Below are 27,568 nucleotides of genomic sequence, written 5' to 3'. Positions count from 1 at the left end.
CTATATACTTTTAATCTATTTTATTACTCCCTGTTGGTTTTTAGATGTAAGTTATACAGGCGTGGTGCCGAATAACATATTCGACTTTGATAAGAACCCTTATTTTCATGAAGCTGGGTGTGGCCTGCAAAAGGCATGAGATTCCCATTTTGTGTCACACCCGCAAACCCCCTTCTGCCCCCAACTCATGAATGATTCATTTTAGAAACATACACATGGAATGTGCTGTATTGGACATGCAGATTTATTTTGTTTGTGCCTCAGGGAAAATTTATCCTGCACATCGGCCTGTGCTTAGTTCCAGCATCCAAACCCACCTTGCTTGCCCCCTCACCTCCACCCTCTACAGAGAAGACACCCCAAGAATCCTGTTTGCTACACTTTCCATGTTCTAATCACTTGGCCTCCAGCGTCTCTCTCCTTGTGCAAGAATAGTGGACTCAGCAAAGGGGAGGGATGTGGACTCTCCCATCTACACCATCAATTCTTCAGTGCCGTTGGAGCACTGCCTTTCGACAACGGTAAATGTCATATCATCGTTGGCTAAATCTAGCTTTGAAAGTGGAACGTGACACGCGCTTGGCGTTGTGCAGCCTTGGAAATATACAGGCAGTTCCTCCCCAAGTAAATCTGTGGAAGTGAAAAGAACGTCGGCATCAGTTTCAATGCTGAGAGGCAGCATTGCTCCAAATGGGAAATACGTTTCTAGCAAGCTCTGAAGTAAAAAATATAACATCAGATGGAGAATTTTTTCCGTCTCTACTTGTAGAGTATCATCAAGTCACAACTGACTTATGGCAACCCCTGCTGGGGCTTTCAAAGCAAGAGAGAAGCAGAGGTGGTTTGACAGGCCCTTCCTCTGCAGAGGCTTCCTTGGTGGTTTCCCATCCAAGTACTGGCCCTGCTTAAAGCCACGCTACAAGTGACACCTGACACAGGTTGGACACTTGTCAGCTTCCCTCAAGTTTTGATGGGAAGTGTAGGCATCCTGGTCTTGCAGCTGGAATGGAGAGCCAAGCTGTAAAACCAGGATGCCCGGGGCTGGCGCACCTATTAAGGCCAGGTCGGCGGTGGCTGCAGGCGCAGGGTGCCGGAGGGAGCGCCGGAGGAGACACGGCGGGTGGGAGCGCGTGCCACAAAGCACCAGCCTCCTATCCCTCCCACCCCGTGCCGCTGCCGCCGCCAGCACAAGTCCCCAGCCAGGTGCAGCCACCGCGGGCAGGCATCTGCGGCGATGTAGACAACTGAGCGGGAGAGCTCGGAGGCCGCCCGCCGCAGCAATCCGGCCGGTGGCGGCGCACGCGCTCCTGTGATGACGGCATGCGTGACGTCATCACACAGGCTGGTGCACGCGTGTGCTTGTGCGCGTGCGGGGGTGCCTGGCCGGCCAGCCATGAGCGTGGCAAACCCTTGCGCCGCCCCTGAGGATGCCTACATTTCCCATCAAAACTTGAGGGAAGCTGACAAGTGTCCAACCTGTGTAAGGCGTCACTTGTAGCTTGGCTCTTAGTTTCCAAGATCTGACGAGATCAGGCTATCCCATGCTGCCTTCCCTCCCGCTCCCGCTTAGTAGCTGAGACCTATTCTTCCAGGACTCCAGTGAATTTTGTACTGTTTGTTTCTTTTGTATGAGTGTAATACAAGCTGAGACCAATATGGAGGCATGCTGCCATACAGGAGAGGGCAACTCTGGGTTGGGAAATTCCTGAAGATTTGGCAGTAGAGCCTGAGGAGGGTGGCATTTGATGATGTGATGCCATACAGTCCACTCTCCAAAGCAGCTATTTTCTCATGGGGAACTGATCCCTGTAGTTTGGAAATCAGTTATAATCCTGGGAGAACTCCAGCCCCTGTTCCTGTTCCCCAAGTTTGGCAATGCTAGAAGGCAGAGGCCAGTTGGAACTCAAGAAATGGTTCCTGTCCAAGCAGACAGGCAGGGAACCAATCTCGAGTCTAGCACACCTTGTTCCCATGTATTTGGGATTTATAATAACAACAACAGCAGCAGCAGCAACAACAACAACAACATTCGATTTGTATACCGCCCTTCTGGACAACTTAACACCCACTCAGAGTGGTTTATGAAGTATGTTATTATCTCCACAACAGCAAACACCCTGTGAGGTGGGTGGGGCTGAGAGAGCTCCAAGAAGCTGTGAGTGACTACAGGTCACCCAACTGCCTTCAAGTGGAGGAGGGGGGAATCAAACCCGGTTCTCCAGATTAGAGTCCCACACTCGTAACCACTACACCAGACTGGCTTTCTGGACCAAACTCTGGCCTTTATCCAGAAGATCAGGTATGAACATTGGGAGGCAGCACAGCTGGAAACTGATGCAGAGATTTTATCCAGGTGTTCCTTATCTATACAGCCCTACAGCAATAACTAACTGAACTTTCTTTTTCATCCTTCAAGCCCGGTGTAAATTATAGACTAAGTTAACATGTGCTGAATCCTGAGGGGGTCTAAAATATTGGCTTGGATCGAGGGCTAGAGTTGGTACAAACACCTCGTGGAAACTCCAGCATCAACAGCTCCTGAGCAGTGGCCCCTTGCCTGGCAGAATCATGTCTTTCAAGACTCCCCACCAAATATGACCCTTCTTAGGCATCTGTTCCTCATGCTCCATGCACACTTGTACAGTCTCTCTCTTTTTCTCCCAGGGAGGAGAAGCTTATAGTGGAGCAACTGGCAGGGAGAAACAAAAGCTGCTGCCAAAAGAGCTGTCACCATGCCAAGGGGGCCCTCCATAGGTACGGACTAGAGATGGGCGTGAACCGAAATACGAACCAAAATTCAGCATGAACTGCACTGGTTCATGGTTCGCAAACCAGCGGTCTGTCAGAGCCCATTTCTGATGAATCACCATGAACTTTAGGCTGGTTCGTTTGGTTCATTTTTTCATTCATCACTGCTAACAGCCTGGCACCAATTAATCAGTTTCCTAGGCAACAGGGGATGGACTCCTTGCACCTTCTGCTGACTCAGAAGTGGCCTTTTGCTGGCCTGGAAGTTGTGATTTGCTGGCTCAGAAGTCACATTGTCACAAACCAAAACGAACCAATTCGTGAACCGGGGCAGGTTCGTGAAAGTTCGTGGCTCATGAAATGTGATGAACCACGAACCTCACGGTTCGGTTTTTTTCCGGTTCATTCCCATCTCTAGTACAGACCTCAGAACCTGGAGCTAACAGTCATTAGGGATGCTTGTTTTGAACATGAAATGAAAAATCAAATTGTACAGATATGGAAAGATAGGAAATGCATATGACTTTTATTTGAGGGGGGGAGGAGAATAATTGGTTGGATTCAGACTAAACTGGCAATTCCTGCCAATTCCCCTTTCCTGTTGTGGCTGCACCTCATGTCATCTCTCAGGGTTCCCTACCCCCAAGAAAGAAGATTTTATGGGGGTCAGTGGGATACAGTGGCAGAGTTGAGCCAGGACAGTTCCCTTTTGCTAATGGACAATTTTGCCATCCATATAATTGAAGGTGAGTGACAGAGCATCTGTTTTGCACAGATAAGGCCCTATATTCAGCCCCCTGCATATTCAGCTGAACCTAAGCACCTCTCTATTTCTTTACTTATAGTCAGCCTTTGTCTTTCAAGCAGGCCGTAAATTGTGGGTGATGTGAAAGCCTTTAATCTGGAACAGAGTTGTCAGGTCCCCTCATCCTCCCAGTGGGAACAGGGGAGAACCTGATACTCACAGGGCCGAATAAAGAATTACCCCCAAACAAAGCGCAGGAACGTTCCTGCAGCCAGCACGATGACGTCACTCCTGGAAGTGATGTCATCATGACGTGCTGGGAGCATGCCCACTGAGGTATTTTGCCCCTTGGGCACATTCTCTATGCCTTTCTCCCCCACCAGCCAGGTGAGTGGTGTGGGGGGGCAGAGACTTTGAGTGGGGGATCTGTTGCCTTGACTGGGGGATTAGCAGCCCTAACCTGAGACCCTGGAGAGTTGCTTCTGGTCAAAGCAGACAAAATTGGCTTAGAGAAACCATTGGTCTGACTCAGTATAAAGTTGCTCTTCATGAGAATTTTGTCCTGCTCTTTCTATGCTCAGTTCCTGGACATGCATAGCTTAGGGTTAGGGTTACCAGGTCCCTTTACCCTCTCAGAGGGAGGGGGACCTGGGGATTCCCTTCTTCTTTTTCCCCGCATGCTGGGTGCAATGACATCACTTCCGGGCCCGTTTGGCCTGGAATCAGCCTGTTGTGAAGTGCAGGAGCACTCTCAGGGTGCTGCGATGACATTAGTGACATCGTTTCACTGGTCTCAGGAGCACACCTGGGAGGTCCGTTCCCCACCTGTCCCTCCACTGGCCAGGTAAGCAGTGGCAAGGAGCGAAAGGTGGAAACGGGATCTCTGCCCCCCCCACTGGGGGAATGGAATCCCTACTTAGAGTAGCCCTCCAGGAAGTGCTGAATCCAATTGACTAACATGGTCATACACAGAAAGTAGGGCACATACAAAGCTGTTCTGTCTCTCGCATGCAAACTCACAGACTCTGCAACATGCAAAGTAATGCAACTCACCTATAGCAATGTTGGCAGTTCCTTTAAGGCATTGAGTTTCCTCGCCTGTACAGCTGATCTTCACTGCGTTGCACTCTTCGTCAACAGCAAAACAGGCTGGGCATATCACACCGTTGGGATTTCCCCCACGGTCTGGCACTGCAAAAATCAATCCAGTCAGCACACGGTTTCTTCTGTTTTTAATCTACAGGAGTTAGCCATGTTAGTCTGTAGTCGCAAAATAGTAAAGAGGCCAGTAGCACCTTTAAGACTAACCAACTTTATTGTAGCATAAGCTTTCGAGAACCACAGCTCTTTTTGTCAGATGCATCTGATGAAAAGAGCTGTGGTTCTCGAAAGCTTATGCTAAAATAAAGTTGATTACTCTTAAAGGTGCCACTGAACTAGTCTTTAATCTTCTGTTTTTAAGAAATTTATTTACAAATTCAAATGAACACAAACATAAGAAGGAACAAACCGAAAGACAAGGTAAGACAGACACAGTAGACTCCCCATAGTCCAGTGAAAGGTGGTAATCAGAGCAATGGACTAGGACGAAGGAGGCATAAATAAAATCGCTCAGGGCCATAGACGATCTAGTACAGCAGTTCTCAATATAATACCCATGGTGCCATGGAGCCTCTCAATACATTTCTTGTTGCCCACCAATGTTTCTATGAAGTGGGTGGGGCAAGTGCTTCTTATTTGGCATTGAAGATCTGGTTTTTTAAGCAGTTCCATGTCTTTAGTGAATTATTGTCAGTATTATTTTAAATCAACTTGATTGCCTATTCAGTTTAAAATACTTTCAGTGGCAGCTATCACACCAGTCTTAGGGTTTTTTTTCTCTTTTGTCCTGTCCCCAAGTATATTTTTCAATTACCCCTCTTCTCTCCTGCATGTGGGCTTCCTTTGGGTGTGTGGCTTTGCCTCCTATGGTGGTAATTTTGTGTTGGCTCCCCCGCCTGTGGTTGTCATTGAGTGGTGGCCTCCAACACCCTGTGTCAGGATTCCAAAGAACCTCACAGGCTTCAAAAGAATCCTCTATTTCTCCATCCTCTATTTTCTCCATTCCTCCATCCTCTATTTCAGCCTCACACAGGGTTGTTGTGAGATTAACTGGAGGAAGGGTCATGTTTGCTTCCTTTAAGTGTTCTCTTTCAGAAATAACTAGATAATTTTGATTCCATGCTAAAGCTTATAAATGGAGGCTAGCTCAACCAGTTTCAGGCACTTTCCTGTCCCAATGCAAGTGTCCTCCAAACACAGAGTTTCATTTCCCTGTAAGAATGAACAGCAACCATTTAATATAAAGATGAGCTTTTCCATAGACACAGAAGGTTTTGAAGAACAATCCAGCTACGTACAATTGAGTTGCTCATGATTGCAGAGGTCGGTGTGGCAGCACATGACATTCGAACGAAGGTTGTTACCATCTGATGTAGAAATGCTGTAGTAGTTGTTCATGCATTCCTGAGATTTACTACATTTTTTGACAGCAATAGGGAAGCCCAAACTATCGGAGTTCTCTGTGAGGGGGAAAAGCAGATATCCTTCTTAATATCTTAGACCAGCAACATTTCCAGGCAATAATCTCTCTTATTTAAATTTTATCAGGCAATTACAATTATACAAGTTTTAAAAAGTTATAGAAGAAAGCGCCAAAGCAGGATGTCAAGAAGACAAAAGTAACGACAACTGAAGAACAACACAATTTTAAAGTTGACAATGAGGAAATTGAAAGTGTTCAAAATTTTCTCTTCCTTGGCTCAATCATCAACCCAAAGGGAGAGTGCAATGAAGAAATCAGAAGAAGACTGAGACTCTTAAGAGCAGCTGTGAGGGAGCTAGAGAAGATCCTGAAAGATAAAGATGTCTCTCTGGCAACCAAGATCAAGATAATCCAAACTGTGCTTTTCCTCATAGCTATGTATGGATGTGAACGCTGGACAGTGAAAAAAGCTGACAGGAATAAATGGATTCATTTGAAATGTGGTGCTAGAGAAGAGTTTTGTGGATACCATGGATGGCCAAAAAGACAAATAAATGGGTACTAGATCAAATCAAGCCTGAATTCTCCCTAGAAGCTAAAGTGACAAAACTGAGGCCATCGTACTTTGGTGACATCATGAGAAGACAAGATTCTCTGGAAAAGTCAATAATGCTTGGAAAAGTAGAAGGCAGTAGGAAAAGAGGAAGACCTAAGACAAGATAGCTGGAAACAATAAAAGAAGCCACGTCCTCCAGTTTGCAGGATCTGAGCAAGTCTGTTAATGAGAGGATGTTTTGGAGGTCTTTCATTCACAGGGTCGCCATTAGACATGGGCATGAACCAGAAAAAAAACCGAACAAGCTGTTAGTTGTTCGTTGCCATCCACGAACAATGAACAACAAACAGTAACTAACATGACCCTGTTCACAAATATGTTCATTGTTTGTGGCCCCTTAAAGATCCCTTTAAACTATCAGCTGGCAGGTGGCAGGGGGCATTCCCCCCCTGCCGCCTGCCAGCTGATAGTTTAAAGGGCCCTTTCCTGCCATGTGCAATGGGCAGAACCCTTCGAACACCCCACAAACTGACCTTCCCAATGTCCAATACCCACCAAATTTGCAGGGGACATAGTCCTCACTGTCCTCCAAAGACCCCCCCCCCCCCAGGTTTCAGAGATATTGCACCCCAGGAAAGGCATGATGCATGGGTCTCCCCCTTTGTTGTTATTTTCTCTTCACAGTAGCAAAATCGGGACTCTCTGCTGGAAGTACTTTGAAGAGTTAAAGCCAGAAGGAAAGCCAGAAGGAGTTCAGACAGAGTTCAGTCCCTGCCGTTGCCAGGGGAATTGATTGAAAGGCCCCAGACTGTCTGGCTTGACGAACGGCTGACCAAGGCAACGAACGAGGCTTGCAACGACCACTTGTTCATTTAGAATGGAGCCTCACGAACGGCTTGTGGGTTTTTTCGTTCGTAATGCTGTTCGTGCCCATGTCTAGTCACCATAGGTCAGAGGCAATTTGATGGCACATAACACACACACAAAAATCGATTGTTGTTGTTGTTTGGGATAAAAATATGGACTTTGTTGCTTAAACTTTTTGCTTTTGGAAAAAACTGTAAACATGTTTTATGCAGTATTGTTAACGTCTTTGGGAACTGAGTTCTGAATACTTGCAGGCCATGTTTGTTGTTCCTCCTGGATCTATCTGCAGTTCCCAAGCATGGAACTGGTACACTTGGAATTGTAGGGTTAGTGTTTTTGCTATTCTTTGCTATTACATATAAACTTTATAGTTCTGGGATTGTTTTTTGGCAGTATATTTTGTTTGAAGATAAGGGAAACGCTGCTGAAGATCAACTCAAAATGGGAATGAAATTAACAACCCATTGTGAACTGATTTTTTACTGCTGAAAGAAGATTTGTGGTTATAAGAGTTGTATACTGAATTGTTATTGTTGTAAGAAGAGTTATGAACTGGAATTGTTACTGCCTTGAGTTTCATTCCCACTGGAAGAAATATGTGAATTTTCCATACTTGATATGTTATTTTTGAGGAGGGGAACCTTTGTATTTATTTCACAAGTGGACAAATTGTTTTAACAGTGCAGTATTTGTACCTTTCAGCTATATACTCTGAACTTTATTCATGCTTCTATTTGTGGCTGGGCTACTGTCCTTATCAAATTTGGGCCCCGCCCCAAAACTGTATTTTCTGTGATTAGACCCTAAATGAGCTAAGACTCTGTATTGGAAGAGACAGATTGGAACAAATATGAGTTGAGATCAAAGTTCTGCACTGTCTCATTTATATTTACAATATATCTTTGATGCTGAAGGGTCCAAATGATGAACTTGTCCCTGGTGAAGTTCCTCTCACTTACCTTGTGAGTTTATAGTAAGTGCCGAAGAGCAGACATCTTGCTCAGCTGTGCAGTTCTGAATTTTTGGATTTTGACAGTCTTCTTCTCCCTCACAGTGATAACATTGCCGCAGTGCCACTGCAGACAGGAGAGAGACGATAATGTTGGTTGTGAAACCTCACTTCCCCCCCATGCTTGACAAAGAAGAGGAACATTTCCAGTTAAGAGACTCCAGCGGTACAAAAATTTCTTTGCTGCGCAGAAATAGGAACTTTCAAAGGGAGGGTCGAAAGGTATTCTTGGGCTACTTCGAAACCAGGGTTGTTTTCCATGGTGGTCAAGTTGCCGATGCAAGTGTGCATGAAATTTCCCTTGCAACCAAGATTCTAGAGGGAACAGGGAAATCGGTTTTCTCTCCATTGTTATCCAGGGTTTTCTTTTCATACCTGATGTGCATTGGAGACATCCCCTATACTCTGTTCTCGTGTAACTCCCAGGATTCTCTGCCCACCCAGTTTTATTTTTTCTCATTTTGAGGACCATGGGTCACATTGCTTATGAATAATGCAATAACTCTTTAAAACTGTAGGGAAAAAGCCTCCATGAGTTTACAGACATACCACCACACAATTCATTTCCCAATGCCTAAAGAGTAGGCTGAGAGCCAAGCTATGAGTAATGCCTGACACAGGTTGGACACTTGTCAGTTTCCCTCAAGTTTTGATGGGAAATGTAGGCGTCCTGGTCTTGCAGCTTGGCTCTCCATTTAATTGAAGTTTACAGAGTGGCAGTTTATGGGAGGAAGAACATGCGGTCGGGAGGGGAGTGCAGGCATCGAGCTCTCACCGGGCACCCCCCTTCCCCTCCGCTGGGTGTGAGGCGGGAGGGTTTCTGTAAACTTCAATTAAATGGAGAGCCAAGCTGCAAGACCAGGATGCCTATATTTCCCATCAAATCTTGAAGGAAGCTGACAAGTGTCCAACCTGTGTCAGGTGTCACTTGTAGCTTGGCTCTAAGATGTGGGCATTTCTGTTTTGTTAAAAAAAACACCACATGAGCTTATCATAGGAATAACGCAATACTTAAAAAAATACTTTCATGTATATTATTCTTCCACTACAAATGAACACAACTACCCACTTGAAAAGACACAGTTCCATATAAACACCAAAAAACATGCCCTCATTTGCCCTCCCTGTATAAATATTGATCGTATCAGTTACTGAGACAAGCAAGGCAACAACCCTACAATAAATTCATTTAAGAGAATTGGCAGGAGGCCCCTGGCTCCCTCCCTGCTTCCCTGTTCCATGGAAATTAGATGGGTAGTGAACTTTGAATAGGAAATGGCCAGAGGAGAATGAAACAAGAAGTGGGGGGTGGGGGGTGGGAGCATACCAGGGAGGTGTGTGGACAGGAAAGGGAGGGGAACTCTGGGGGAAAAGTTGTAGGGAAGGGGAGGAATAAGGATGCTGTAGACGAGAGGAAACTGTGAAGGGACTAGAAAGATATCAAAAATCCCACCACATCCCAGACAGTAAAATGTCAGCCTTGTGAGCTGGATAACCCACAGCAAAGTATAGGAGAAAACCAGAGAGGGAATCAAAAGATAGTCCTTTGAAAAGGCCAACCAGTGTTGCGAGAGTCGCTGAGGAAAGCAGACAGAAGAATTTCGAAGTGCCAGAAGAACCAACTTGCCCATTACGACAGATTTTCTCTCTCTGAATGGGGCGATTCAGGTTTCGTGAGGAAGCTATTGCTTGAGGGTGCATCATTTGAACAATAAATACACTGTTATAAATATTGAACTGTAATTAATCAGGAATGATCTCTACCTTTGTTATTTTTTGAAATACATTCCTAAATAAATGCAATGGAATGTTGACACTAAAAGACACTATTTAAAAAAGTCATGGAGGATAGGTTTATCAGAGGCTAATAGACATGGTGACTAAAGGGGTCTTCATTCAGAGGCAGTGAACCTCTGAGGCCCTCTAGAATAACTGGTTGGTCACTGTGTGAGACAGGATACTGGAGTAGATGGACCACTGACCTGGCGGAGCTCTCCTTATTTTCTTTTATTTTTATTATAAAACGCCCTGGCCTCTTACAATCCAGACAATCAACACTCACAGAAAGGCAAAGAAGACTTAAGAAAAATATATTTTTCAGATATAGTTTGAGATGTTTCTCAAAAATCTTTAAGGAAAACACATTGACCATTCCCACAGGACCGCTAGTTATTTTAAATTAGTTTAATATCAATAATGGGCAAGAAATGCATTCTTTCTATTTAAATCTAGGATAATAAAATGGTCAGATTCTGAATCATTGTTGTTTATACAGCAGTTTTGTATAGTGGTTAAGAGCGGCAGGACTCTAATCTGGAGAGCCAGGTTGAATTCCCCACTCCTCCACTTGAAGCCAACTGGGTGACCTTGGGACAGTCACAGCTTCTCGGAGCTCTCTCAGCCCCACCCACCGCACAGGGTAATTGTTGTGAGGATAAGAGCAACACACTTTGTAAACTGCTCTGAGTGGACATTAGTTGTCCTGAAGGGTGGCATATAAATCGAATGCTGTTGTTGTTTTTGATCAATCAGTTACTTTTTCAGGTGCCACAAACCCCTTTATAAGGAAGGCACTCTATTGCAACACTCCTTAAAATGGGTTCTGCCATCTAACTATGATCCTTTCCTGCAAATTAATAGGCATTTTCTTTTTCCATTAAAGAATTTAAAAATCATGCTCTGGGAAATGGTAGGTTGTTTTCCAGGAGCCCATATCATGCCGTTTAGGAATGGAAGGGATGAGGGTAAAACTGTACCCTCTTTAGGGTGACTAAATGCATCAGATTAGATGTGGCCCATTCCCTTCCCAGAGACAATAAAGATCCCCGGATGTCTGTTTTTTAAACTCACCTGGAGAAAGGAGGCCCAAAAAGAAACATATGCTGAGGGCCACCTTCATGGTAGAGCCAAGGAGGACTGAAGAGCCAAGGAGGACTCGGATCAGAGAGAATGAACCAAGGCAGTGAATGTTGGACCAAGGGGCTCACCTGGAGAGATTTATAAGCCAAGAAAAAGCACCCAAGGGCAATACCTGGAAATTAGCCCAATGTGATACGGGAAAGGCTCATAACCGAGTTTATTACCATAATCATTATGCCAGTGCTGAAAGCAGCTGATAGGTTTATCCAGCACTCCGTGAAAATTTGGCAAGCATCCTTCCTCGAATCCGTTCAGTCCTCCAAACTCTGCAGGGTAAGCAATCTGAAGCAGATTGCATGGCACCTCATATAATCTTCTCTTTCCATAGAGGCAAGTAAATGACGCATGCCTAGAACTACCCCCCTTCCCCATTTGAGCTACAGCAAAATCCAAACCCAAAAGCCTTGGAGTAGCTTTTCTGAAGTAGGTTTACTTTATACAATCTTTGCTTTTCTCTATGGGCAAGTAAACAACACATGTCTAGCATTACCCTCCCCCCCACCCCTGCCCCCAGGTTTGGCGTACAGCAAAATTCAACCACAAAATCCGTGCGGCAGCTTTTCTAAAGTTGGCTTTCAGTGCAATCCTAACTTTAAGCAGAGTCAATGGGATCAGGTGCGTGTAACTCTGCTTAGAACTGCACTGTGAATTGCTCTTCATAATAAAGTTTTTTAAAGCATTCCTCATTCTGGGAGTCTTCTTTTCTGGTGACCTTACAAAGGGCAGGGCGACCTCGTGCCAGGCATTCTCTCCTATCCTCCCTCACAGGGTTGTTTTTCTGAGGATGAAATGGAGGAGAGGACTATGATATCTATGGCCATGCGCTCCTTGGAATAAGAGCAGGATAAAAATGTACCCCAAATAGAAATATAGCAAAGGATTCTGTGGTCCTTGATCCCCTCAAGTGCCAAGTGGGGCACATATAACACCGATATAACATGAGCTGCATTGGTTTCCAGTGGAGCAGATTCAAGGTTTTGGTACTGACCTGTAAGGCCCTATGTGGACTGCGACCAGCATATCTGCGGGACTGTTTCTCCCCATATATTCCCTGGAGGACACTACAATCAGGGGACAAACAGCTATTGGTGGTCCCTGGCCCTAAGGAAGCCCACTTAGCCTTGACCAGAGACATGGCCTTCTCGGTCCTGGCTCCCACCTGATGGAACGCTCTGTCTACTGAGACCAGGGCCGTTTCCACACGTCTTACCTTCTGCCGGAACATCGCAGAAGACAGCGTCTTCTCGCACGAAATGGCACCAGGAAGAAGCTGTCGACCGGGACTTTTGTACGAAATTGCGTCTTCCTGGTATGATTTCGCACGAGAAGACACTGTCTTCCACAATGTTCCGGCAGAAGGTGAGACGTGTGGAAATGGCCCAGGGCCCAGCAAGACCTACTATCTTTTCACCAAGCCTGTAAGACGGAGCTGTTCCTCCAGGCACATGGCTGAGGTCTGGGCTTCTGCTGGTCTGAACCAAGGGGTGTATAAAATCTAACTTTCTCTGTGAAGTATGTCCACCATCCTGTTTTAATTTGTAAGGCTGATTGCTGTATAATTAGAAATATGCTTTTATTTTAATGACGTTTTAAATGTTTTATGGAGGTGGAATTTTACTGTATTTTAGTGGGTTGTAATCCTCCCTGAGCCTACTTGCGGGGAGGGCAGAATAGAAGTGTGAAATAAATAAATAAATAAAACTATTGTGTCACACCTCTATGGTTCTCCCTGATAATCCCTTGAAAGTCTGCTTAAAGCTGGTGAGGGATCTTCTGGTGCTTCCTCACAGAGAGGGGATCAGTTAAGTGGCTTGTTCACTCACCCATTATTTGCATGAAGCTGGACTGGGTATGCAATAATGCTCATATTCCCGTTTTTCTGCCCCCCTTTCTGTCCCCTGACACATGAACCATCTCAGAAGCACACACTCGGAACATGCTGTATATGACATGCCAATTTATTTTGATTATGATTCAGTGGAAACTAATCCCACACATCAGCTTGCGCTTAGCTTCAGCCTCCAAACCCCAAAGTCTTTCCCCCTTCCCCTTTGTGTCCCACACCTCCACCTGTTACAGAAAAGACAGCCCAGGAGTCCTGAGTTCCATCCCTTCTGTGTGTCAATCACTTGCCCCACCCCCGCTATATCCTCTTTGTCTCCAAAAATTGTGGACCCTTAAGAAGGGAGGGATTTGGAGTCTCCCATCTACCCCGTCAAGACTTGGTAGCCTTTCATGCACTGCAGTCGTTTGATGGTGAATTGCATTTGATGAGCGGATACACCTGTCTCTGGAAGTGGAAGGTAACACATGTTTGGTGTTGTGCAGCCTTGGAATGATATGTCTATTACCTCATCTGTTATACCTGTGACAGAAAAAAACACATTAACTTCAGTCTCTTTCCCCCAAAGCCTTGAGGATAGCATTGAGCAGAATAGGAATGATGTATCTAACAAACCCCAAAGTCAAAAATTTCCCACTCAGGAGGGGAATTTTCTCCTGCACAATACTTCAGTCCTATACTTCCAGGCCTCCAGTGAATTTCCTATCTTTTGCATCCTTTGTACGAGTTTGATCAAAGCCCAGGCCCCTAGAGAAGTTATCGGGACTCAAGAAATGGATCCTTTCCAATCAGACCAGCAGGGAACTAGACTCAGGTCTCCAAACTACACAGATTAGTTCCCCTGCAGAAAATGGGTGCTTTGGAAGGGAAACTCTACATTATACCCCACTGAGGTCCTTCCCCTCCCTAAGCCCAGTTCACTCCTGGCTCCACCCTCAAATCTCCAGGAAACTGGCAACCCTAGGTACAGACCTCTGAATCTGGAGATGGCACTCAGTTGGGATGCTTTTCTGGGCATGCCGTGAGAGATTCAGATTGTGCAGATGTGGTCGGATAAGAAATTCGTATCAACTTTTTTAAAAAAATTGATTTGGTCCGGACGAATCTGCTAATTTCTGCTGATTCCTCTTTCCTGCAACTGCCTCACCTCATGACATTTCTCAGGGTTCCCTATTCCTAGGGTTGTCAACTCTGGGTAGGTAAATTCTGGAGATTTGGGGACGGAGCCTGACATTGGCAAGGTTTGCGGAAGGAAGGGACTTCAATAGGTTTAACATTATAGAGTCCATCCTCCAAAGCAACCATTGTCAACAGGGGAACTAAGCTCTGTAGTCTGGAGGTTAGTTGGAATTCCAAGAGATTTCCAGACCCCCATCTGGAGGTTCAGCAATCCCACCTACCCCTAAGAAAGAGTGTTTGGGGGTGGTTTGTGGGACACAGTGGTATTTCATCTTGCTAAGGGAAAATTTCGTCTTCCGTTTATTTTGAAGGTAAGGCCACGAGCCAGTGATACAGCACTTGCTTTGCTGGCAGAAGGTCCAAGATTCAGTCCCCGACATATTCAGTTGGAGTGAAACAGCTGTTGTTTTATGGACTCGACTTCAAGCTCATGGCTGTCAGTGATTTTAAAGGTTTTAATTGGAGACACTGGAAAGCCATTCAGAGTAGACAACCCTGGTCTCAATAAACTACTGGCCTGACTCTGTATAAGGCAGGTGCATATGTTCACAAGACATTTGCTTCCCCTTTCTTTACTCAGTACCTGGAGGTGCATAGCCTAGAATAGCCCTGCAGGAGGAGCACAACCCAATTGACTTATATTGTCATATGCAACAGGTAGGGCACATACAAACCATTGTGCCTCTCAGACAAAAACACAAACATGCACCCAGGGCTTTTTTTTCCTGGGAAAAGAGGTAGTGGATCTCTCTGTTATTACATGTGCGTGCGCAAAGCATGCGCACGCCACCAGAAATGCATGACGACGTCACAGGAGGGCGGCGTTCTCTTCCTTCTTTTTGCCTCCTGGTCTGCCTCTGAGGGCCAAGCTACAAGTGACGAATGACACTTGAACAGCAAGTGGATTGAGTGGCGGGCAAGTGAACAGGGAGAAATACACTTGCCGTTCAAGTGTCATTCATCACTTGTAGCTTGGCCCTCAGCCAGCCAGGCTCAGGAAGGAAGGTAAAGAAAGAGAAAGGAGGAAAAGAAAGAAGGAAGCAAGGAAAGAAGGAAAGAAAGAGAAAGGGAGGGAGAGAGGGAGGGAGGGAGAGAGGGAAGGCCTGGGGAAGAGGCCGGGGAAGCAGGCAGCCCCGGAGAAGCTCCACCCGGGGAGATGGCCCACGGGTTTTTGGGTGCTGGGAGTGGGGCCACCAGTAAAGTGATTTTTTTTCCCAGACGTGCCAGATCTCAGATCCTGGGAGATCCCTCTGAAAAAAAGCCCTGCAAGCACCTATCAACTCTCGGAACATGCAAAGTAATGCTGCTCACCTGTAGAGACCTCTATGGCTCCCTCAATGCATTTCATCTCATCACCAGTGCAGGTGATGTTCTCCCCTTCCGGGCACTCGGTGGAATGGATGGAAAAGCAGCCTGGGCATTTTATCCCATTGGGAGGGTGTACCGTATGTTCTGGCACTGCAAAAATCAACCCAGTCAGTGTACTTTTTCTTCTGTTTTTGAAAATTTTTATTTACGAATCAAATTGAACAGAAACATTAAAAGGAAAATTATATATAAGTTTATACGGAAGCAGGATAATAATAATCCAAAGTACTGTAGAAGTCAGATTGATTGACTAAGACCTGGAAGATCCAGGTTTAAAATCCCAAATGGCCATGGAAGATCTATTGCCAGGGTCCCCAACACGGTGCCCGTGAGCACCATGGCACCCACAAAGTGTTTTGAGAAAGTGAAAGGGGAGCTCTTACCCATCAAGACTTCAGATTTAGTCCTTAAGATCTGATATCTTAGGTGATTAGATGTTTTAAATTAATTTTATATATTATTTTAAAGTTCTACTTTTCAAATATTCTAATGTTTTTGTGTTCACCGCTTTCGGGATCCAATTTGCGTTGAATGGGAGCTTTAAAATATTTTAAACAAATGCATAATATAAATGAGCTGTGGGGATTAAACTAACATTATCTCAGCTGTAGCAGCCACAACAGTGTTTTTTTAATTCTCTTTCGCCTCCTTCCAAGTGTATTTTTAAATTACTCCTGCATCCGGGCTTCCTCTGGATGTGGGCTTCTGCCTGTTGTGGAAGACATTTTGTGGCGGCTTCCACCACCGTGTGTCAGAATTGGAAAGATGCCCACGGGCTCAAAAATGATACGGGCCCCTCTTCTAGTAACTCTTTCTCAGCTAAACTACCACACAGCATGGTTGTGAGATTTACTGTTAGAAAGAGGAATAACATTTGCTTCCCTTAAGTATGTTAGATAGCCCTGCTGTGTCATTTCAAAAATAGACTTTTTTATTTCAAGACTAGAGGTTGTAAGTGAAGGCTGGCTCAATCACGGTCAAGAGTAAAGGGTTTTCTTAGCCCATAGAAACATTATCCTCAAGTAGAGGCCTTCATTTTGCATGTAAGAATGAACAAAAGCCATTTAATACAACGAAGAGCTTTTTCAGAGAAGATTTTGAAGAAAAACCAAGCAACTTACAAGAGATATTCCTGTTATTGCACCGGTCAGTGTAGCAGCACTTGATATTCGAACGATAGCTCCCGCCATCTCCTGTAGAAACCGTGAATAGGTTTTCCAAGCAGTTCTGGGCTGTACCACATTGCTTGTTAATAACACTGAAACTTGGTAGATATTTCTTGGCTGTGAAAAGGAAACACAGACATTCTTTCTAGTTTCTTAGACCAGCAACATTTCAACATTTCAAGGTTATCATCTCTGTCCAATGGTAGTAGTAGTAGAAGATTTATTGTCATTAGTAGAGATGGGCACGATCCAAAAAACATTAACGATCCAGCTGATCATGGATCGGCGCCGGCGACGATCCCAAATTGACGATCCACACTGATCATCTCCCGTTCTCGAGCTGTGGATCATGGATCGTGGATCGTGAATCGTGGATGCCACAGCGGGGCACGCTGGTATTCCTAGCTATGTGGGAAGGTGGGTTGTGGCGGTGGCTGACTCTCTCAGTCTCTTTCTCTCTCTCCAAAGGTTAGCAAGTAGCAAGCAAGAGCTCTGTCCCACTCCACTGCTAACAGAAAGTGAAACCCAGCCTGGGAGCCCATGGCATGGGTCCCATTCAGCAATACAGGAGGTCTGTGTTTGGCCGCCAGAGCTGCCTATCAGGGTTTGCAGGGATGAGATTGGAGTGCCCATGGCTACAGAACACCCCCTTCCCCCTCCCTCCCCTGAGTGTCTTCTCCCAACTTGTAACTGCTTTGCAGCTCCGTGGTTGGAAGGAAGCCCTGCTGATCAAGGAAAGCTGGGCTTCCATTCAGGTTTCCAGGGTGACAGAAGGAGGGCAAACACAGCTCAGGCATTCCCCTGGCTCCGTTGCCAGGGGAATAGATTGCTGGTGCCTGAGTGTCTGGATCCCCGATCCAAGCCCGATCGCCCCTATCCAGGCCTCTCCCAATCGCTGGATTGTTGGCCGTGGCCGATCACGATCCGTCGGGTCATGATCACGCGATCGCCATTATCGTGGGTTTTTTTTATCATAATGCGGATCGTGCCCATCTCTAGTCATTAGCCATAGGCCATCACAAAATTAAAAAACATGTTCATCCAAAAACAGTTACATCCAGCATCAAAATTAGAAAAATCAAAATAAAATGCACAAGAAATCGCACCGGTCATAAGTTCATTTACCCTTCTAAGGCAGAGTTTTGAGAATGTGGATTGTGTTGCTTAGAGTTTTTGCTTTTAGAAAAAATAATCATTAAAAAATTGGACCCAATATTGTTAATAAATATCTTTGGGCACTCATCTCTGAATTGTGAAAATATATTCAATGGTGAACTCTTCCAAAACTTCATTTCCACACCAGATCACAACCCCAAGAATATCTTATCCAGCAGTTACATCTAGAACTGCCACCCCATGGCTGGCAATCTTTGACAGCTTCCTGTGGGTGGAGCATTTGAAAATGGCATCAGTAGGGTTGCCAGGGACCTAGGGTCCCTTGATGGGGGATCTCCAGGTCCGTGAAGTCCCCCAATGGGGGATTGGAAGCTGGTACTCACTCCTGTGTCCTTTGAGCATGCACATAGTGCGGCGGGTGCCCCAGTTCACATGATGATGTCACTTCTGGGAGTGACATCATCATGCAGGGTCAAAGGGCACCCTGGGTCAAAGTAGGCTCTTGTCACAGCCTATCCAGGCTGCTCACGCTACGACTGCGGCCTGCTCTTGTATGGTGCACAGGGGACGTGGCGCACAAGAGTGGGAGGTGGCATGCAAGAGCAGGTGGTGGTGGTGGCAAGAGCAGCCTGCTCTTGCCGCCGCTTGCTCCCCCTGCCGCTGTGGCCCACTCTCACTGCTGCGGCCCCTGTGCATGGAACAAGAGCGGGCTACAGTGGTGAGAGCGGGCTGCAGCAGTGGCAGTGGTGGTGGTGAGAGCGGCCTGCTCTTGCCACCACTGCTACCTGCAGTCATGGTGTGGAAGCGCGCCCCCTACATGGGGGCATGCCACGTCACCCAGGCAGGAGGCACCCGAGGAAGCAAGCCCCCCTGCCAGCCAGGTAAGTGGGTGTGGGTGGAAAAGGTGGGATCAGGGGATCCCCTACCCTGGGTGGGGAATGGCAACTCTAGGCATCAGTGATGCCAAAACACTATTTGGGGCACTAATTTGGCAATGGCAAGACAGCATACTGCAGTACTCAAGAAGCTCCAGAAATCTGGGTAGTAAAATCTGCTGAGGTATAGCAACCTCTTGTTTACAAAGAAGAAAAGAAGATCATGTAAGAAGTAGCATGACTTAGTTAGACAGGAATGTAAGCGAGTACTTTCTTTCAAAAGGGGCTTTTCTTTGACTGTCTGTAGAAAACTATTCAAAAACTATGTGCAAAGTCCCTCCACTAGCAAGGCAGCTAGTTTATCTCCTCTTTTCTCCCCAGATTGTTCATTCCATAAATAGAATTTTTGTCGATCTGTTCAGTTTCTTAGCAGCTGCTTTAAATTTCTGCCCCCCAAAACCCTAGGCCTGGTCACACATGCTCTAAACTTACGTGTGATGGGGTGGGGGGACTCACTCTACCTAAGTTTAACGTGTGATCGCACTCACCTTCAAAATGGTTTGGGAAGGAAAAAGTGCTCTGGTGTCTGTTGCTGGAGGCGTCAGCAGCTTTATCTGTCTCTGCTTTCCACCCAGCCCACTTTCACAGAGAAAGAAGAGCCATTGGGGGCACGTTGTTTCTTTCTTTTCCTTGTGTTTGTCCAGGAATGCATGGAATGGGAGGAAGAGTTGGGGCTTCCTCCAATCACATTAAAGCTTAGAGCCAAGCTACAGGTGACGAATGACACTTGCCTGGCAAGTGAACAGACTCACGTGTATTCCTCTCTGTTCACTTGCCATTCACTTGTGAATGGCAAGTGAACTGGAAGGAATAAACGTGAGTCTGTTCACTTGTCAGGCAAGTGTCATTTGTCACTTGTAGCTTGGCTCTTAGAGGACGTGTGACCAAGCATCCAGGCAATTATCAATCCTGTGCACAGCTGACCCTGCTAGTTTATGGTTGCCAGGTCCCTATACCCTCTCGGTGTATGTGTATGGGGAGGGGGGAAGCCTGGTACTTACTTGGTGTCTGTTGTATGCTTCTTGTCATGCACGTGTGAAAAGTATGCATGGTTCTGGTACTTGGGAGATGATGTCACTTTGGAAAGCCATGGGAGCACTCTGGCACTATGCATGGAGCTAATTCTTTGAGAATCGGCCCATTTGGGGGCAGAAATTGCCCCCAAATGAAGCATGAGAGCACCCCCCTGGCTGGCCAACACCACCTCTGGAAGTGATGTTGTCATGTACACTAAGAGCATGCTGTGTGTATTCCCAGTTTGTCTGCCAGTGGTGGGCGATTTCCAGCCGGCCAAAAACCTCCCCCAGGTCACCAGACATCGCCGGACACCTGGGATACCTAATTGATCAGTGGAAGCAGGTGACCAAGAGAGATGGTGCAGTCAATCTGTATAACTTACTCTGCTTTGCTGGGATGGCATGGACAAAGGGCCAAACTAGAAGTGTAGGAAGCTGCTAGGTAAAGAAGTCTTTTAGCTGCAACAGCTGGACATACACAAGATCAGGGCCAAACTATTAGCTGAGAACAGCAACTTCTGTCTGATTTCCAGCAACCTTTTGAGTGGCAGGATGCCGTTTCACTCCACTTAATTTGGGAGTGGTTGGGGCAGGTCTTCCGAGCATGATGATGTTGTGTCACCTTTGCTCTTTGACAAGAAATTAGCAGAAGAGGGAGGAGTTGTGATCTGGGGTGTGTTGTCTTTTTCAAATTCATTTGCATTTCCCCAGAGATCTACAGATTCTCTTGTGGAGGACAGATCATGAAATGAGACAGATTCAGATATTAGAGGGTGGTACTTAGTGGTTATGCATGTACACTGATTGATCAATCATCCTTTGAAAACTCTTGGCTGAGAACGGCACCTTTCATTCCAGTCTGTGCAGTGCTCATAGAGTTGTGAGTTCCCTACTAGGGATTTAATGTGTATGAGTGTCGGGCCCAATTCAGCCTGGGACCTCGGTGTGCAAGGAGAGGGGAGAATTTATTAAGGTTTTTTGAAACTCTTCCACCTTGCACCTGGTTGTTTCTTCTGCCCACTGGTATGGCCATTGCTTTTCCATTCCTTCTCCCTCACACCATTTTCCTGACCTAAAATCTCCTGAGCAGTACAATTTTTTCCTTAGGATTCCCTAGCTGATGGGGGGTACACAAAGATTTCATTGTTGGGGCAAATAGGGTTCAGGTAAATAGCACTGGTAAAGGGCATAAGCAAACTCTCCCTTTCTGCCATATTCCTATAATGAGCCCCTGTATGTTATGGAATTGAGGCTAGAGATGGGGACGAACCTAAATATGAACCAAAAAATCGCACGAACCAGGCCAGTTCGTGGTTCGTGAACCAGTGGTTCATGGAAGCTCATTTCCACGAACTTCCATGAACTGGTCTACTGGTTCATTTGGTTCGTATTAAAGGGGCAGTTTAAATGGCCAGCTGATAGTTTAATGGGACCTGCTGCTTGCAAGCGGCAGGGCCATTTAAATGGCCCCAACTCAAGCTCCACCCCCCAGCCCCATCCAAGCCCACCCCCCTCAGCCCCAGCCCACCCCCCCAGCCCAACACTTACCTTGCTGCTGGAGTGGTGGAGTTGCCCTGTAGGCCTGCGGCCACCTCCTGTAAGGGGTGGGAAGGCCATTTTTGGTCTCTTCCACTGCTGCATGGGCCCGCAGAGTGGCAGAGGAGGCCGAAAAGGGCCTCCTCGCCCCTCAAATGGTCGCCTTGGGCCCACAGGGCAGTGAAGGAGGCCAAAAACGGCCTATGCATCCTTCAAATGGCCATTACATCAGCCATTTGAGGGGCAGGAAGGCCATTTTTGGCCTCCTCCGTTGCTACGCGGGCCTGCAGGATAGCAGAGGAGGCCAAAAATGGCCTTCCTGCACCTCACAGGAGGAGGCCATGGGCCCACAGGGCAGCGGGGCCGCAGCTTTCACCACCCCAGCAGCAAGGTAAGTGTGGGGCTGGGGCTGCGGTTTGGGCTGTTTAAAGGGCCCTGCCACTTGCAGTCAGCAGGTCCCTTTAAACTATCAGCTGGCAGGCGGCAGGGGGCATTCCCCCCTGCCAGCTGATAGTTCAAAGGGACCTGCCCCTTGCAAGTGCCAGGAAAGAGCCCTTTAAATGATTAAATGCCCCTTTCCCTGCTGCTAAGCATCTGCTGCTAAACCCCAGGAACCACGAACTGGTTCATGAATTTGCACCAGTTCGTGGGAGTTCATGGTTCGTGAAAACCCACGAACCACGAACCCCATGATTCTTTTTTTGTTTGTTCATGCCCATGTCTAATTGAGACTCAAGTGGAGAAATGGCAAGCGCATTTCGGACAATCCTTACACGGAGTTCGACCCCACCGAAGAACTGTGTATCCTGTGGTTAGGTGTGCTAAAGCTCAGCGATGGAAGTGGCAGATGCAATTAACGTGAGGTGACATCAAAGGTCTTCAGTGCCTCGTTTATATTTACAACATACCCTTTGATGCTGAAGGGTCCAAATAATGAAACAACAACCAGGTGCACGGTGGAAGAGTTTATTAAGGTGTTTTGATCCCTTAAGAAACAATTCCACCTTGCACTTGGTTGTTTCTTCTTCTGTCCACTGGTACAGCCATTGCTTTTCCATTTTATGACTCCAAATAATGAACATGCCCCTTGGTGAAGCTCACTTACCTAATGATAGTTCAGATATTACCTCAAGGCAAGTATCTTGGTCATCTGCGCAGTTCTCAATTTCTGGTGTTTTACAACCTTCTCCCACACAGTGATAACACTGCAGTAGTGCCACTGCAGACAGGAGAGAGATGGTAATGTTGGTTGAGAAACCTCGCTGCTACCTATGTGAATCACAAAATACTTGACAAATAATAGAAATGTTTCCAGTTAAGAGACTCCAGTGGTACAACATTTCTTTGCTGTGTAGAAATTGGAATTTTTAAGGGGAGGATTGAAAGGTATTCTTGGGTTGCTTCCAAACCAGGATGGTTTTCCATGGGGGTCAGGATTAGAGATGGGCACGAACTGCATTACAAACCTCAAAAACCCACGAAAATGGCGATCGCGCAATCGTGACCCGGTGGTTTGTGCTTGTCCACGGCCAATGAACCAGTGGTCGGGAGAGGCCTGGTTCATTGCATTCAGGCGCGGTTCGGGAACAATCTCAACCCTGATAGGCAGCTCTGATGGCCAAACACAGACCTCCTGCATTGCTCAATGGGACCTGTGCTTATAAATAGCAGTGGGCTCCCAGGGTGGGTTTCACTTTCAGCGAGCAGTGGAGTGGGACAGAGCTCTTGCTTGCCACTTGCTAGCCTTTGGGGAGAGAGACTGAGAGAGTACAATTGAGCTTGGCTTTGGGGGATAGGGATCTATCTCCTCTGGTTCCAGGGCTGCTGCCTGGCTCTGGAGCCAAGCTCAGTGGGCACCCACCGTTCCTGTATCATGGGAACACCGGCGCGCTCTGCTTTGGCCTCCATGAACCACAAACTGGTTCGGCAACGGGAAATGTTCATTGTGGTTCGCTAATTCGGGATCATCGTCTGCACTGAACCACGATCCGCTGGTTCATTAATTTTTTTTGGTTCGTGCCCATGTCTAGTCAGAATACTGATGCAATTGTGCATGAAATCACCTTTGCAACTAAAGGTCAGAACACACGAGACAAACTTCATGTGAAGAGCACTTGATTGGTCTCACAATCTCTCCTGGGAATGGTAGTCTAACACCCCCCCCCTCTCCGAGGGAAGTGGATTTTCTTGCAAAGAACAGCCGCTCAACTGAAGAGATTGTCTTTCAAAGAGATTCTCTCAAAGAGAGACTGATTCTCTTTCAAAAATCCAATCAGCTGGTTTTGCTTCACTTCAGAGACGGGGCGGGGTGGGGGGAATCTGAGCTATGAGTCCCTGCTGGGAGAAGAAGAATTGGAGGGGCGGGTTTCTCTCCTCAGCTTTTTCCCTGTCTCTGTCATTCCCCCCCACCTCCACCCCAAGTTCTCAGAGGATTTTTGAAAGAGAGAGAGAGTGTATGAAACTCTCCTGTCCCTCCCCAGCCAAGAAACACATTGAGTGGATGGTTTTTTAAACTACAATTCCCAGGGATCAGTGCATGATCCAACTCTTGCCCATGCATATCATGTGTTTTGACCCTAAGATTCATGGGGGAACAAGGACATTGGTTTTCTCTCCATTGTTATCCATAGTTTTCCTTTCACACCTGATGTCCATTAGAGACACACACCCTGTTTGTTCTCACATGACTCTCAGAATTCTCTGCCCACCCAGTTTTCATGTTTGGTATAGTGATTAAGAGCACAGGACTCTAATCTGGAGAGCTGGGTTTGATTTCCCACTCCTCCACTTGAAGCCAGCTGGGTGACCTTGGGTCAGTCACAGCTCTTCCAGAGCTCTCTCAGCCCCACCCACCTCACAGGGTGTTTTGTTGTGGGGATAATCCTATAACATAATTATCTTAGAGGGTTTCCAACGACTCACTGGCACAGGCACAGTCCCAGCAAACCTCTGGGCCTCAGAAGGGCCCAGGGGAGTAGACCTGGCCTCCGCATGTCTGAAGGCCAGTTCTAAGCACTATGGCTTTGCATAGTGGTTGGCTCTGCCCTCCCCAGCCCCAATTGGGGCAGGCAGTCATGGGGCATGCCTGACTTGCTTGTGCACCACCTCCCAAGGCTTCCCCCCAAGCCTCAATCTGCTGCAGTGAGAAGAAGCGTGGGGGCAACATGACTTGCATGCCAGACCTGCAGAGTCCAGGTCAACTCACCATGGCTTTGCATAGAGAGTAGACCTGGCATCTGGACTGGCAGAGGCCAGAACAACCTGCTATAGCATTGCAAGGCAGGTAGACCTGGCCTTTGGAAAAGTCTGAAAGCCAGGTCTATTCATCATGGCTTTGTTTAGTGGGTAGACTTGACCTCCACTCATCTGAAGGCCAGGTCTACTTGCTATGGCATTGCATGGGGAGTACACCTGGCTTCTGCATGTCTGAAAGCCAGGCCTACTCACCATGTCATTGCAAAGCAGGTAGACCTGATCTACACTCATCCGAAGGCCAGATCTATTTGCCATGGCTTTTCAAGGTGAGTTGACCTAGTCTCCAGATGCATAGAGCTCAGGTCTATCTGCCATAGACTTGCAGGGCCAGGCCAGTTGGGGCGGGGGAAGCAGGGGAATGCCGCTCCCTGGGCACACTCTCTGATGGTGCAGCATGCAATTGGAATGATCTATACCTTTGTTATTTTTTGAAATCCATTCCGAAATAAATGCAATGGGATGTTGGCACTGAAAGAGGCTATTAGGCAGAGTCATGGAGGAAAAGTCTATCAGTGGCTACTAGCCACGGTGACTAAAGGGAACGTCCGAATTCAGTGGTATCGAACCTCTGAATCCCAGTGTCTCGAGGTAGCCTCAGGGGAAGGCCCCAGTCTCTGTGCCCTGTAGTTGGCTCGTGAGAGTAACGGGTTGGCCACTGTATGAAACAGGAGGCTGGACTAGATGGACTGCTGGACTGATCCAATAGGGCTCTTATGTTCCTTTATTCTTATTATAAAATGCCTTGAGCTCTTACAGTTTTGTCAGAGTTTTCAACTCTCACAGGTAGGCAAAGAAGAGTAGTTATTTTAAATTGGTTCAACATCAGTAATGGGTGCGAAATGTATTGTTTCTGTTTAAAACCTGGTTAATGAAAGGGTCAAATTCTAAGTAATCCTTATTTACTCAGCAGTTAACTATGCTAGAACTGATCCATTAGTTTTTCAGGTAGTACAACCTTCTTCATAAGGAAGGGACTCTATAACACCCCTTAAAATGGGTTCTGCCATCTAAGATCCTTTTCTGTAAATTAATAGGCATTTTCATTTGACATTAAAGAATTTAAAAATCAAATCATACTCTGGGAAGCTGTAGGTCATTTCCTACAAACCCATGTCATGCTGTTTAGGAACTGAAGGGATGTTGGTAAAATTGTACCTTGTTTAGTGTGACAAACAGTGTAATCCTAAGAAGAATTACTCCAGCCTAAGCCCATTGATTTCTGGGGCCTTAAACTGGAGTAACCTGCGGCGGGAAATCTCTGCTGGGATCGGGTCCCACCAGCAGAGTTCGGTTCTTGCTAGGGTAGCCCCTCACCAAAGGCTTGGGATGGAATAAAGCCTGCCTGCTCTTTCCCTATTGCTGGTCTAAGTATCTGGCTGAAAGTGATGTACACAGCACAGAAAAGTTCTTAACCAAAGCTAGTAATTTTATTTTTTAAAAGAATAAGAAAGAATACAAGCAGTTGGGCAAGGCACCAGACCTGGGCCCAGCCCACTGACCTCTAGAGCGCTATAGAGACAGATACAGAATACAAGTTAGCATGCAAGTCACAGCAATATTATAAGACAACTACAAAAACCTTTTCCCCCATTCCAGAGCTCTGGGACCCCCCCCCCCCCCCGTTGCATAGCCGAGAGACTTAGCTAGCCTCTGCGTGTTGGCAAGGGAATGGTACCAAGTGCCTCGTTTGTCCTTCTTTTATAGGGAGATATTAAAGGCTTGCTTCAGTAACATCCTAATGAATTACATTGTCTTTGTTCTTGAAAGACAGTTCCGTTGAGGGTCTTTCTTGTAAACACAAGTATATACATCCTTTACCTCTAAGATAGACTGCATCTTTGATATGCATTTGGCTACATTGCAAATTACAAAGGAATGTTCACACCTCACTAGCTATAGGTTTGAGATATCCTGTTCTTCCTGGAGATAAGCTGTTTGCTGTTTGTCCTGGTCCTTCTCACCTTGCTCTTTTGGTGATTTATATGCAAAAGGCCAGAGGACCCTTCAAAGGTCCCAAACAATTAACAACTTTTATGGCCTTATCTGTTCCCTGTCACAGAAGGTGAAATCTTCCCAGGAAATGCAACTTTATTCTGCAGAGAGAACGAGGGCTTTTCGAAGATTTCTTTTTCCCAAACTATAGCTGGTTCTCTATTTCTAACATGGGCCAAAAAGGTTCTGACCCACTAACAAATTCTGATGACATAACCCCGCTTAGAATTTCACTGTAAATAACTTGAAGTTGCTATTCCCTTTCCAGAAACAATAAAGAGTTCATAACGTCTGTTTTTTAAACTTACCTGGAGAAAAGAGGCCCCAAAGGAAGCATGTGCTGAGGACTGCCTTCATAGTAGAGAGAAAGAGGCAAGACGGACTGAGATCGGAGAGGAATCCACCAAGACGATGGATGCTGGAACAAGGGGCTGACCTGGAGAGATTTATAAGCCAAAGAGAGGAGCTCCAGGGCAGCACCTGGAAACAGGCTCAGTGGGATACGGGAACGGCTTGAAATCAAAATAAAGAACACGATCAGGGTCATCATGCCAAAGTGGAAAGCAGCTGATGTGTTTTTCTAGCACGCCATGAAACTGTGGCAAGCATCTTTTCCTGGCCCCATCCCAACCAATGTTTCTCCAGACTGCACAGTGGACCGTGAGTAGTCTAAAGCAGATTGTGTGGCACCTCTTACCACCTTGTCTTTCTCTATGAACAAGTAAACAACACATCTAGCATTACTCCCCCCTCCCCCAGTTTGGAGTACTGAAAAATCCAAAAACAAAAGCTGT

At 46.4% G+C, this 27,568-nt stretch overlaps 1 protein-coding gene across 1 annotated transcript; it reads right to left on the bottom strand.

The window, feature by feature from the left end:
• Positions 1 to 237: 237 nt before the first annotated feature.
• On the bottom strand, positions 238 to 27,172 carry LOC129343589 (uncharacterized). Its single transcript, XM_054999881.1, has 8 exons — positions 27,083 to 27,172; positions 22,633 to 22,746; positions 16,880 to 17,041; positions 15,702 to 15,848; positions 8,400 to 8,516; positions 5,893 to 6,054; positions 4,547 to 4,684; positions 238 to 630 (listed from the first exon to the last, which is right to left on the bottom strand). The coding sequence occupies exons 1-8, from the start codon at positions 27,129 to 27,131 to the stop codon at positions 473 to 475; spliced, it is 1,047 nt and encodes a 348-aa protein (XP_054855856.1). The 5' UTR covers positions 27,132 to 27,172; the 3' UTR covers positions 238 to 472.
• Positions 27,173 to 27,568: the final 396 nt, after the last annotated feature.

This window comes from Eublepharis macularius, chromosome 15 (genome assembly GCF_028583425.1).
Source record: "Eublepharis macularius isolate TG4126 chromosome 15, MPM_Emac_v1.0, whole genome shotgun sequence".
NCBI classification, from domain to species: domain Eukaryota; kingdom Metazoa; phylum Chordata; class Lepidosauria; order Squamata; family Eublepharidae; genus Eublepharis; species Eublepharis macularius.
Note: the sequence above shows the minus strand (reverse complement) of the source record. Positions and strands in the feature narration are given on the sequence as shown.

Excerpts from the sequence above, each read along its gene's own strand:
- LOC129343589 (XM_054999881.1), bottom strand. The coding sequence starts at position 27,131 with ATGAAGGCAGTCCTCAGCACATGCTTCCTTTGGGGCCTCTTTTCTCCA. Across the intron at positions 17,042-22,632 it reads AATATCTGAACTATCATTAG|CCAAGAAATATCTACCAAGT; the intron begins GTAAGTGAGCTT and ends TCCTTTTCACAG. Across the intron at positions 8,517-15,701 it reads AGCCATAGAGGTCTCTACAG|TGGCACTGCGGCAATGTTAT; the intron begins GTGAGCAGCATT and ends TCCTGTCTGCAG.